This window comes from Zootoca vivipara, chromosome 6 (assembly GCF_965207765.1).
Source record: "Zootoca vivipara chromosome 6, rZooViv2.hap1.1, whole genome shotgun sequence".
NCBI classification, from domain to species: domain Eukaryota; kingdom Metazoa; phylum Chordata; class Lepidosauria; order Squamata; family Lacertidae; genus Zootoca; species Zootoca vivipara.
Window position 1 is genome coordinate 79,092,792 of NC_142589.1, and position 13,512 is coordinate 79,106,303.

Sequence of the window (13,512 nt, forward strand, 5' to 3'; positions counted from 1 at the left end):
CTTCTGGCACTGCTCTGCCTATTTCCAAAATGTCCGCAGTGCCAGAAGTCGCTTCTACGCATGTCCGGAAGTGCGTAGAAGCGACTTCCGGTGCTGGCGCGGCACCCGATGAACATGGCCATCGGCAGGAGCTCCGTAATCCGGGGGAATACGGGGTATTTTGCCATTTGGGACACCTGCGGGAAACGGTAAGAAAACACAGGTGTTTCCCGAGGGAAACGGGGTACTTGGCAGCTATGACATACATACACACACACAGAGAGACTGTATAGATATCTGGTTTTAGCTGCTGATGGGTGACGGAATGTTCACGAACATTCCAATTGCTCAGGAGTTTTTGTTTATTTAAAAAAATGGAAAGAAAAGAACAAGCTGTTGCAAAATTCCTAGGAGCGGAAGAGCTCAAGGAAGGGTTCAATAAGGAAAGCCGGGGTGGGGGGGATACTAGCCAACTGTTAGATTGTGCAAATGAGTTTTGTGTAGACATGTAGAACAGCATCTACGAGTTGTATCAGAACAGACCCATTGAAGCAAATGACCTTAAGATAGCCGTGCCAACTAATTTTAACGGGTCAACTCTGAGAATACAATCTGGTGTATTAAATCTGAGCTCTGGGTGCGTGTATGTCAGAGAGAAAGAGAGGATGAAGCAGATTAGATACAGAGAAGGTACTACACATTATCACACAAATGTGTCTGCAGAATGATGTGGGTTTTTACTCTCATCATCTAGTTTCAGTTCAAGCTCCATGCTTTTCAGTGCACCGCAGTCCACACATTTACTCATGTGTGGAGTGACCAAGTTATGTGAGAGTGAATTAACCCTTGTAGAATAAAACTCCAGGGCCCAATTCTACTATCCATCCAGACTTTCTAAAAAGAAGGGTTAGAGGAGGAATTTGGTTCCGTGTGCATTTTAATGTGAAGCTACCTATTTCAGTGAGAGATTTTACTTTTCTGGGCTCCTTGATCACTGCAGATGGTGACAGCAGTCACGAAATTAAAAGGCGCCTGCTTCTTGGGAGAAAAGCAATGACAAACCTAGACAGCATCTTAAAAAGCAGAGACATCACCTTGCCAACAAAGGTCCGTATAGTGAAAGCTATGGGTTTCCCAGTAGTGATGTATGGAAATGAGAGCTGGACCATAAAGAAGGCCGATCGCCAAATAATTGATGCTTTTGAATTCTGGTGCTGGAGGAGACTCTTGAGAGTCCCATGGACTGCAAGAAGATCAAACCTATCCATTCTGAAGGAAATCAGCCCTGAGTGCTCACTGGAAGGACAGATCCTGAAGCTGAGGCTCCAATACTTTGGCCACCTCATGAGAAGAGAAAACTCCCTGGCAAAGACCCTGATGTTGGGAAAGATGGAGGGCACAAGGAGAAGGGGACAACAGAGGACGAGATGTTTGGACAGTGTTCTCGAAGCTACCAACATGAGTTTGACCAAACTGCGGGAGGCAGTGGAAGACAGGAGTGCCTGGCGTGCTCTGGTCCATGGGGTCACGAAGAGTCGGACACGACTAAACGACGAAACAACAACAACCTATTTCATGTTTGGAGGCAGTAATGTTCCTGCTGGAAACTGCAAGAGGGGAGAGTGCTCTTCTGCTCGGGTCCTGCTTATGGATTCTTCCCACAGGCATCTAGTTGGCTTCTGGGATGGAATAATGTTAGACTAGTTGTGCCACTGGCTTGATTCAGCAGGCTCTTCCAGTGTTCTTATGTTTGGACTTCCTGAAACAATATGCAAACCAAAACCATCCTTTGAAATTTGTGCTTCTCTGAATTTTGCAATGCAGTTCTCCAACCGAGTCCTGCCTGCAAAAATCGTGCAAAATGTGAAAAATTTAAGGGGAAGTCCAAATATCTTAAATAAATAAATTGTCCAGTAGCACCTTAGAGGCCAACTAAGTTTGTTCTTGGTATAAGCTTTCGTGTGCATGCACACTTCTTCAGATATGAGGAAGTGTGCATCGAAAAGCATACGTCAGTAATAGCATGGAACAATGCATTATATTAAAGGAAATCTCTTGGAGAAATGTGCGTCAGGAAAAATTGCAAATACTGTACAAAGAGTGTAAATGGAGAGAAATAAGCACTAAAATGCTTACAAATTTTCATGAGGATTCTTTTCAAAATTGCAAACCAATGCTGCAATGTGGAGAACTGAATTTAAGATTAGAGCAATGAGAATCTGAGAGAAACCAAAACGGGCAAATTTGTCCATCCCTGCTAAAGACCCAAGCAGTGATTACTGTTATCCATCATGGATACTCCTCAAATCTGAAACTACCAATCTTGGGTAATCAGCACGTCAAGCCAAGGCCAATTTTGCCTTGACAGACACTTATCTCTCCCTCATCCGTGTCAGAGAAAAGGGGCCAAAAAGAATAGGGGGAGGGGAAAAGCAAAAAGCAAAACCTGTTTTAATTCAAAGCAAACGTAGGTGGCAATTTCTCAGAGAAGTGACTGGTGGATGTTTCTTGGTACTGCTTTCTGCGAAGAAAATTAGTAAACTGGCTCCATCCTTTCCTCCATATTCATATACTTGACTGCTATTTCTAAGATAACTTAATAAATCTAAAACAAAAACATAGAAGTGCCCTATCCAGTTTTTTCTTCTTCTGGGGGTGGTCAAGGGTATGCAGTACTGGCCACTTCCCCCCTCCTCCAAGGTTAAAAGTGTGGCACTTTATGTAACAGCTTCATGGTGAGTACCAGCACCAATTTTTCTTTAAAAGAAAGCACTGGCCCTATCCATATGAAAGATTTTTTTTAAGCAACCCAAAGAACATGTGAAAATCTGCATATTTAGAGTGGAGGCTCCTTGAGGGCTGGGCTCTGTGTCCGTATTTATTGTTTTTATTTACTTATTTATTTTAAAAAATGAGTCAATAAAATACATAATGTGTTGTGCAGATCATTATGTTACATTGTTTAGGGAAGCTTTTAATGTTTAATAGATTAATGTATTTTAATACTTTTGTTGGAAGCAGCCCAGAGTGGCTGGGGAAACCCAGCCAGATTGGCAGGGTATAAATTAGTTATTATTATTATTATTATTATTATTAACATTTGTAATTATCCCCCCTCATTTTCTCTTGCTTACATTTTCTTTTCTTTGTTTTTCATCAGAGGATAAAAAAGGTACATATAATGCTTGTGTTTTCAGTTCATAGGCTCCTATCTACAGGTCTCCCTTCCATTTTCTGCCTACTCCTCCGTTGTTTCCCCAGGTCAAATTTTAGATTCTAAACTCCTGGGGCAGAGGCCTCTTTTGTTACGCTTTGTATGCACATTGATGCTCTCTTTCCAAGGTACACACACCTCAAACACAGTGTCAAGAATTAAGCTTCAAAGGGGCACACTTCACTTCCCTCCGCATAGTTTAATGTGCCTGATTCTGTGGCAGGACTTGAAGATCCTTCATGTTCGGATCTTGTTTGCTTCTTGTGTGCAGTATCTTTGATTTCAGAAAGTGTTTATGCATATTTTAATTTCACTTTGAAAACCCTTCCTAAGCCACCAACTTCTTCACTGTATGCCCCAACTTCTTCACTGTCCACTTTATACATCTGATTAAGTTTGGGTTAACCAGAGAAAACTCTTCCTACAATAAAATTGTGAATTTGATGATGATGATGATTGTGAGGTTGATTTAAATATATGTATGCCCACCCTTAATCTGAAGATCACTGGGTGGTTTACAACATAAAAATACAAAACGGTTCTACTTGCTGAGACAATTACTCCCCTAGATGACACTGTGGATGATTGGGCTTAAATAATAATAATAATAATAATAATAATAATAATAATAATTTATTTATTTATACCCTGTCCCATCTGCAAAGGATCATGTGCAATGATCAAGCAATATTAATTAAATAACCACAGTTAAGTTTGGGGAAGTACATAGTCTATGGTTTCAGGGAACAACATCACCAGGCCTATAGGAGTTGGGTCCTGCTGTTAGGATCAGGAGCTAGACCAGGGGTCAACTACCTTTTTCAGCCACGGGCCGGTCCACCATCCCTCAGACCATGTGGTGGGCCAGACTATATTTTTTTTAAAAAAAAATATGAACAAATTCCTGTGCCCCACAAATAACCCAGGGTTGCATTTTAAATAAAAGCACACATTCTACCCGTGTAAAAACACCAGGCAGGCCCCACAAATAACCCAGAGATGCATTTTAAAGAAAAGGACACATTCTACTCATGTAAAAACATGCTGATTCCCGCACCGTCCGCGGGACGGATTTAGAAGGCGATTGGGCCGCATCCGGCCCACGGGCCTTAGGTTGCCTACCCTTGAGCTAGACCTCTCTCCCTGCTGGATGTTAATCCGGATCTCTGGGTTGCTCCTTGGTGTCATGGGTGTGTCTACTTTAGTGGCTCCCCCCGACAGGCACCTGCCTGGTTCTGTTGGCTGTGGCTCAGTGCTGACCCAGCAAGACCTGCTACCTTGTCTAGGGCTCAGGTTGCCAGGTGTTTTGAGTGGCACTGCAAAGCATAACAAGATCTATGCATCTCCATGCCAGGGAAAGCCTTTACCTGCTAAAATCCTGAATGCCAGTTTTTTTAAAGAGGGGGGAGAACACCCCCCCACACACACACTTACACAACAAGGTGACAACCCTGATCTACCAGGGCTGAATATTTTATTTTATTTTATTTTATTTTAGCAGCAACCTCAGAAATAGGTGCCTGGGCTAAAAACTCTGGGCAGCGGCTGCCTCTAAAGTCCAAGAGAAGAGAGGGAGATCGCGGGGAACAACTGGGGCCAGCCCAGGGGAAGGAGGCTGGCCGGCTCCTGGCGGTGCTAGGGCGGGCAGGGTGAGTCTCCCTGCCGCCTGTCTCGTCCGCCAGAAGGACCCCTCGCTCAGCTGATAACCTCCGCTCTGGTCTCTTTCCCATCGGAGGAGGAGGAGGCGAGCGAGGCAGGCAGAGAACGAGTTAAAGAAAAAACCCTTCTACTTCCGGATGTGTTCATAGCTCAGGGCTGTGAAGCTAAGAGAGAGAGGGAGAGAACCAGAGCGCACTGAGAGAGAGCATCTTTCTTTCTTTCTCTCTCTCTTTCTTTCTCTCTCTCTCTCTCCCCTCCTCCTCCTCTTCTTTCCACATATACAGAGAAGGAAGCAAAACAGCCTCCAAAGAAGCAGAGACAGGCAACGAAGGGAAACCGCAGGCAACCTATTTGATTGATTTTTTTTAAAAAAGAGATATATCTATAGATAGATAGATATATAAAAATAGCCATCGTTTGTTTTTTTAGAATCCAAACTCCCAGCCAGAAGAGAGAGCGAGAGGGCGCCTCGTCAATTTCATCCTCTCGTTTCCCTCCTCGCCAGATCCACTGCTGCTTTAAGAGGAGGGGAAACTGACAAGCCCATATTTTCTCTCTGTGTCCCCCCCTCCCCGCCCCAGCTTCTCTGTTTGCTGAGCAGAGGGGGCCGGGGTGTGTTGTGGGAGCTGAATCCTCCTTGGTGGAGATGCTGGGTGGGGGGGCTTTTTGGAACCTCTGAGCCCCCCCACACCTCCCTTCTTGCACCCACTCTCCTCCTCCTCTGTTTCTTCTTCTTCTCTCTCTGTCTCTCTCTCTCCACCCCCCCCACCCGGTTTTCCTTTTCATTCCTGGCTTCTTGCTTTGATAGGATTGAAGCCACAACCATTTAAAAGGGGAGAGGGAGGAGAAAGGAGCCGGGGGGGGAGAGAGAGAGAAGAAGAGAGAGTCGATGTCCATCTTTTAAAGGAGGGGAGAAGGAGAAGGAGAGGGGAGGAAGAAAAAAGAAAAGACCGGGGGGAGAGAGAAAGGAGTGTTTTGGAGAAGGGGTGGCGGTGTTTGATCATCACACACACCCCTTCTCTCTCTCTTTCTCTCTCCCTCTCTCCTCCCCCCCCTTCCAATTTCAAACTACCACCGGGTTGTTGATATTTTTTCCCCCCTACAAGGACCATCAGTCACTTGAAGTCTGACACCTCTCAGCACTTGATGGGCAGCTACGACAGCCAAAAGGCAGAAGAAAGGGTCTACTTGGGAGAAAGAAGATACCCACAAGCAAGGAAATAAGGAACTCTAGCCTCCCCCCCATGCAAACACATCCACGCAGATCTGTCACCCCGGCATTTCACTAGCAAGCTGGTTTAGGTTTGTTTTCTATATCTGTACGTGTGTGTGTGTAAAAGGTTAGCTTTCCCCCCCTCTCTCTTTTTTGGGGGGCTATTTTCAAAAAATTATTATTGCTGCTGAGCGATCCACAGAGAAACCGGCCGTCCCTTAAAGGAAAATAGGTTGTTTCCTCCCCCACCAAAACAAAACAAAACAAAAACCCCTACCCAAGGCAACAAAAGCCAAACTGTTTGAAACAGTTTCCATCTCTCACTTGGTTGATCTTCTTGGAGCGATGGGGTCAGAGAGGGGGCCAAAATGAAAGGTCTCCTCTTTGAAAAGGACTGAAGTTTCTCTGGCCCCCTCAGAGCCGCCTCCCCCCAAGGGGGAGAAGCAAGACGGAAAGAAAGCCCGAGAGAACAAACTTCCGAGCGTCTGATGGCACAAAGGGTAAGTGATGGCGAGGATGATGATGGTGGTGATGATGATGATATGTTTTTGGGATAGAACTCGGTGTTGTTTGCGTCGCATGCGAAATCTGTTCTGAAAGATGTCTATCTTCTGGCCTAGACTCTTAAAAGCACACGACAAAAACTCAACACGTCAAAAAAAGGAATGATAGGTCTGCATGTTTGTGTGCGTTGTTTATAGATAGATAGTTTTCTTATTGCCTGCTCTTTCGGAGAAGAAAAATAACTTTGTGGTTTGTGAAGTTAGTTAACTCTAGAACTCACAGCTATAAACTCAGACAGGGCTTGAACCTGCCTGCTGCCTTTAAAACAGCCTCCATCCCTCCCTCCTTCAACACTTCCCATCTCAACTTCTTATTTGTAAATATTTGTCTCTTCCCTCCCTCCGCCCACCCCGGGGTTTGATTGGCAAGTGTCAAATGGAAATTTTTGGATGGGGAAAAAAGAAAAGAGAGTGGAATGCCACTTTTGAAATATATATATATATTTAAAAACATGTTCATTTCCAGTAAATTAGCTGTCACCCTTAGTCAATATAAATAGAGGCACGCCTCATTCTCGGGTTAACTGTGGTTTAAGAGATATGGCTTTAAAAAACAACAACATCCGACTAAATATTGACCGGTGTTTTGAAGCGTCTCTATAGCAAATTTCAGCAAAATAGATGCATTGGGTATAGGCTATTTAAGAACAAAACAAAAAAAAAGCAGCCCGGGACAAAACCTCTCTCATGCAGGGCAAACTATTTCTTGACTTTCTCCGTCTAGCCTTTTTGCTTTGATTCCACGTTGCTCATTTGAAAGCCTCAATGGGGCTGCTTTGTGGCATTTTGCGATGCCTTTCTGAAGTTTTTCGACTCCTTTTTCTCCTCTGACCCCCCTCCGTGGAGCGGCAGAAAAGATCTGACTGGTCTGAAAGGCTGAGGTTAATGTGTCTTCAATGTGGCCGGTTGTAAGAAATTCAGGAAACTTTTCATGGGACTTTAATTCCCAAACCGCCACCGTTTATTTTGTATGGGGGGGGGAAATGCTTCAGTACCCACCCCCTCCCCACTATTTTGAAATTCATCCATTGCATTTGGATCTGGAGGGGAACTACAATTCCTTGCAACAGAGACAGAACGAGCTACTTCCTTCTGCAAAAAAAGTCTCTCAATTTTCCCCCACCCACCACCCACCCAACTTCTCCATTGCAGCTCGCACCAATATTTTTTAATTCAAAAAGAATCTCTGCCGCTTTATTTTAAAATCCCTGTCCATTCTGACTAAGTTTTCAAACTTTAGAAATCAACTGTTTCTCTAGGCAAAAGCGGAAAGGGTGGGGGTGTGTTGGAAATCCTTCACATACTTACAGCTAGGAGAAACTCTGATAAGATAATTCAAAATATGAGTGTGCTCAATTATTGTTTTGCAGCCAGCATTTGTGCCATCACCTACACCTGAACAATTTAAATTACTGTTGTTGTTGTTGTTCATTCAAAAGTCCCATACCCAGAGCATATGTGGGGCATTTAAAAGGCATTCATTCATTTAATTATTTGATATTGTGTATTTTGCACCAGTTGAAAGAGAGGTCTGTGGAGTTTCAAGCGAGGTTTTGCGAAACGAGAGAGAGAGAGAGAAAGAAATAACGTCAAACGGCCCATAAGATCCTGAGATACGGCATGATTTAAATGAGAATAGTTGGCAGGGTGAAAAAATTTCACACTTTTTCTTTTTTTTTGCTCCCCCCTCCCCACGAAAGGGGGACGGGAGATGTGAGAAGAAGAGAATGTTTTTGTTCTATTTAAAAAGAACATTGAAGTTTCGAAAAGTGCCTGGCGGGGTTTAATGAGTTATAAAGGGGTTGACTGTACTCCCTTTAAGGAGGAAAAAAGCGAGCGAGAGAGAGATCATTGGGGCAAAAAAATGTAGGTGTTGATTTTTTCTTAGGGTGACAACTAGTCCGGGAAAGGATGAAGATGACCTGCGAGTAACGGGGGGACAGGGACAGTTCATTCAGGAATTAAATCCAAGCTTATTTGAAAGCACCCTTGCAGGAAGCGTGGAAAACAGGCAGATTCCCAGTGTTGAAAGATAATAATAATAATAATAATAATAATAATAATAATAATAATAATAATAGTTTCCTTCTTGGATAATTCAGTCCCAGGACAGAAGTGTGATTGTGTGCGTGCGTGAGTTTGATCTCTCCAAAGTTCAGTGCCTCCCCGGCCAGGAAAAATGCTTTCTCACTTCTTTTAAAGTTTGCAAAGAAGCGATGCAGCCTCTGGTCCACTAGCAAAAACAAAAGCAATTGGGGTTTAAGGAAGCTAGATCCCCCCCCCCCAAGGTGTTTTGCAGTTTGAGGGTGTATCAAACTGCAAGCGAAATTAGCAGCTTTCCCACCTGATTTGCAAGTAACTTTTTTTGGGGGGGGGACTGGTGGGGGTCTTCTAGGGGCTGTGTTTTCTATGGGGGGAAAAAAGACTACGGCGCCCAGTACTTGGGAGTGCGACGCTGCGCGCAGGCCTTGGAGACGGAGGCTGAAATTAACAAGGCCGGCTTCGTGAAATTGACGAGCGCTGGCGTGAAATTGACTTAAGTGGCCGAAGGCACAAAAGAGGAGACATTTGTGGCGAGAGATGGCGAAAGTTTGGGGGCTGTTGTGAGAGGCGGCTGGAAAGAAATGGCCGGTGGTCTCCTGAGTGGAGGATTAAGGGCAAAGCTGGTCGTTGGTGTATGGATGCTGCTGCTAAGCTTTATTTTAATTTTTATTTATTTTGAGGGGGGTGCAGAAGAACGACAAACAAAACTAGCAAATGTTCGACCCAAGTGGAAAACTCGGGAAAGTCGTGATGTCGGTGGGAAAAGATCAGGACGCGGGGAGATTTAGATAATAACTAAGGGTTGTGTCTATATATTTGTGCTCCCCCCCCCTCAATACTTCGCCCCAAGTTCCTCTCTGAGATGAAAACCTTCCCAAAATTTGCTTTTAAAAAGTCGGTAATTTGAAAGGCATCTTTCTTTGTATCACACACACCAATGCGACTTTTTAGGAGTGCTTATATACGGGTTTCCCTGGTGTCTGGCTGTGGGCCATTTATTCGCCCTTTGGGGATGCGAAATTGGCTAAATGCGTCTAGATCGGATGTCTAAACTTTCTCTTTCTTTCTGTCTGTCTCTCTTCGCCCCCCACTTCGGCCCGTTTTCGCACCTGGGTCTTCTTTACCTCCAGTACGATGACTTGGTACATTACGCCGGAATGGACGGGGTCTCTCTGCCGGGCTTCGGAGACCCACACACGGGCCGGGGTCTGCAACACCACGCTCTGAACCAGGGGGGCCCTTACGGATCCGCCGGAGTGAACCACCGGCCCGGCTTGCCCCCGGGGCTGGGCACCAACGACGCCTTGAAGAGAGAGAAGGATGAGATTTATGGGTGAGTCCGGCTCCCGCTCAGTCCCTCGAGAAAGGACGGCGGGAGGGGGGAGGGGGGTTGGCAGAGGTTCGGGTGATGAGCCCAACTCGCCTTGAAAACTTGTGCGCGCAACTCTTTGGCATCGGGGATCGGTCCCCCTCCTCTTCTCCAAATCCTCTTTGGATATTGGAGAAAGGGAGTAGAAGGGTGGTGGAAACATCTGCGCCCTGATCCGAAGCCTGCCTCCTCGGGAGTAAATGCCTCTGTGCTCTAGGGGGCTTCCCACCAAAGGAAACGGGCCGCAGCAAGACTCAAAACTTCTTTTGCAGCGGCTGCACCCCCGCTGCTTGTTCGCTTACTTCGGGGTGAACCAGGCGGAGCCTGCTCCTGCTTGCACGGGGGACTTACTCCCGAGGAATCGTGCTGCAAAGTCGCAACCCGCCCGCCCCTCCCCCCGCCCCCAATGCGCGCTCACTTGGAAGGAAGCCTCTCTGAAGCCAAAGGGGCTGCTTCCCAGTTAGACGTGCGGACGATCTGACCGCAAATCTGATATATTCCAACCGGGATATTTTTCTAAATTCAGCTGGATCTCGCTCTCTCACACACAAACTCTTAGCGGATCGAAGATGTTCCCTTCCGGTAGATCTGTCCTCAGGCTTCTCCCCCTTCCCCCAGGAAAGAGGGTTATTATCGTGTTTGCTTAATTGATCGATTCGGTGGGACTTTACTTCCCTGCGGGTCTCCCCGTCTTGCTTTCCCCAGGGAGTGTAAATAGTGGGGTCCCCCACTCCACCCCCACCCACCCCAGTCTCGTGCACACCTTATCCTTTGCAGCCGGATCCTCTGGGTGTTTATTCGTTAGTATTTTCCTATGTGCTGCTAGTATTTTCCTTACTCCCGGGTAAGTCTGCCGAGGACCGCAGCCTGAATTAACTGTCCTCTCCGTAATCGGTTTGTTTGGTGACTCCAACCAGACAGAGTTGATTTACAAGGGGCATTTTCTGCTTGGGTTCCGCAGGCTCTTCTTGTTTAGAAACCCGCTCAAGGTGCATGGGATTTCTAGAACATCTGCACGCCTCGAGATTTATTTAGGCGTCTGCGGTTTCTAAGACTTCAGTTTATCCTCGCGCTTTTCTCCGTGGGGCGAAAAGGATCTGACGATCCAGTGGGTTGTATATCTTTTTCTCTCGCGCTATCCATTCCGCATGTTTCTTCATGCCAAGGAATGATAGGATTCGCGTCTCCTGTTGCTGGCTAGCTAGATTTTCCTTCCTCCTGTGCGCTTATGATTCCCAATCTCAGGTGGGTGTCTCTCCTCCTTTCCAAAAGGTCCGTTCCTCTTTTTGGCTGCCCGTCTCAGGATTTCCATAGCAGATGAAATGCTCTCGGGATTTCCGGGCCTCTTTTTTTTAGTTTCCACCAATCCTACCGTATAGAAACACACACACACACACACACACACACACACACACACACACACACACACACACCCTTCTGAAGGCTTTTTGTTTCCTGCTAGAGGGATAGGGGCGAACCCTCCGACGATCGCAAGAAATAAGAAGCGGGAAAGCAACGGAGGTCATACTGTACTATTGAAATCTCAGGATTTCACTAAGACCTCGGAACAGCAGATGACAGAACATGAGGAAGATGCCTTATTCCAAGTCCATTGGGTCCAGCTAGCTCGGAAACCTGGCTCTCCGAGGTTTCAGACGGGGTTTTCCCCGGCCCTACCTGGCGATGCCATGGAGAACCGAACCAGGGACCTTCCTCAATGCGAAACAGATGCGCATCTACTGAGCCTCGGCCAGCTGTGGAAAGCCGGAGGGCGGCAGGTTGGCAAAAGCAGAGGACGCCGGGGAGGCGGGATTGGGGGGGGGCAAAGGGACACTGGAAGGTGCTTTATCCTGAGTCAGGCCCCATTTGGCTCTGCCTTGCCCGCTCTGGCTGGCAGCGGCAGTGATTCTCAGGGTTTCAGGCAGGGGATGATTCAAACCCGCACCCCAAGTGGAGATGCCGGGGTGCATGAAAAGCAGATGCTCTGCCACTGAGCCTCAGCCCCTCCTCCTCCTTATTATTATTATTATTATTATTATTATTATTATCATCACCATCATCATTTGCTGCTATTATCATCCTGTGGTTGAGAAGCGAGCAGAAAGAGACTCCAAAGTGCGCAGCTCAGCTGAAAGGGTGGTGGAGAGGATTAAAAAATATATAGAGTGATTGAAAACAACAGCGCTTCCGTGTGAATCAGCCCAAGGATCAGACCCTCCTTGCAGAGGTGGCCCCTTCCTTCCCAGGCTTGAGAAGAGGCAGTTGACTCAGATTTGGGGCATCAGCAAAGGAATGGCAAGGCTGGGAGGCGGCTGTGTCCCAGGGGAGAACAGTCCCTTCGCTCTCTTCTCTTCCCTCGCCCCCCCAACTCCAGCCTCAGTTCCCCCATCTGTAAAACGGGACTAACAGCGGACTTCTCAGAGCAGGTTTGCGAGGTGTGAGACTAGGATTTGCGGCAGGAGCTTTTGAACGGAAGGAGGAGGAATCTTTTTCGGGGTGTGGGTGTGTGACAAATTCATGGAGCAGCGTGGACAAATTCATGGATCCCGCGTGAACTGGATCCTAAGACGGAGATTCGCAAGCCCCGTTCTAAGTTATGAGCTTCCCAGAGGTGTAAGGCTGGGCAGGAAAGGGGACCTTGGGTTAAAGGGTCTTTTCGTTTCATCCCACATGACGATCCTTGTAGAATTCCCCACAAAGGGGTTGCTACACACCACCTCCACCACCCCAGTTGAAAAAGGCATTTAATAAAACGGGCATAAAAATTATTTTTCACTGCGGGGTGTGTGTCTTAGCATGCAGCGTTTTACAAAGTGCCTTTTGTTGCTCTTTGCGCTGGATCGGTCCCAGCGAACAGGTGGGGAGCTCCAGATCAGGGTTTGTGCTGCAGTTTTTTTTTCAGAGCAGAGGTGAAGTAAGTGTGTGTGTGTGTGTGTGTAGGTGCACGCATGATTTTGTGAGGAGAGGAGAAGTGGGCATGGATATGGCACACCCAGATCCACATCCTCAATGGATCTGGATTTATTTGAGCACCCAAGAAGGAAAAATCCAAATGAGAGTTTAAAAAAAAGTTTAGTAGATGTTTTCGTTTTTTCCTTGTTACTTTTTTTTGAAGCGAGTTTACTCAAAACCTGATTCTGGGATGTGCTTCTTGGAGCACTTTGCCTGAGACTAGAGTTAGTTTGGCATTAGAGCACAAACCCTGCTCAATCAGTCAAAAAGTCCGCTTTGCCCAGTGCCCTGTTTCCGACAGCGGCAAGTCTAGATCACTGGCATTCGGCTGGTTGGTCAGGGCTCACTATTTGGTCAAGGCCTGGTCATTTATTTATTTACTTACATTTATGACAAACTAACATTTCAAACAGAATCATCTTTACATATCATATTGACTCCCCCTCTTTCTGCAGTTCTTTATATTTACTCTATTTTCCTGCATATCCCAATCTAAATCTACTTTATATTTCATTTCCAT

The 13,512-nt window shown here is 46.3% G+C and overlaps 1 protein-coding gene across 7 annotated transcripts in view; it reads left to right on the plus strand.

Annotated features, from left to right (window-relative positions):
* Nucleotides 1-4,997: 4,997 nt before the first annotated feature.
* The window catches only part of MEIS3 (Meis homeobox 3), a 65,715-nt gene continuing 57,200 nt past the window's right edge, over nt 4,998-13,512 (plus strand). Inside the window, exons 1-2 of one of the 7 annotated variants that reach the window (XM_060275537.2) lie at nt 4,998-6,565; nt 9,802-10,004. In XM_060275537.2, coding sequence (XP_060131520.1) covers nt 6,554-6,565; nt 9,802-10,004 — 215 coding nt within the window. In that variant the 5' untranslated portion in view covers nt 4,998-6,553. Of the gene's footprint in view, nt 6,566-8,426; nt 8,495-9,055; nt 9,304-9,801; nt 10,005-13,512 lie in introns of those variants that run through there. The other 6 variants (XM_060275536.2, XM_088672751.1, XM_060275535.2 and 3 more) reach the window with 6 other exon arrangements.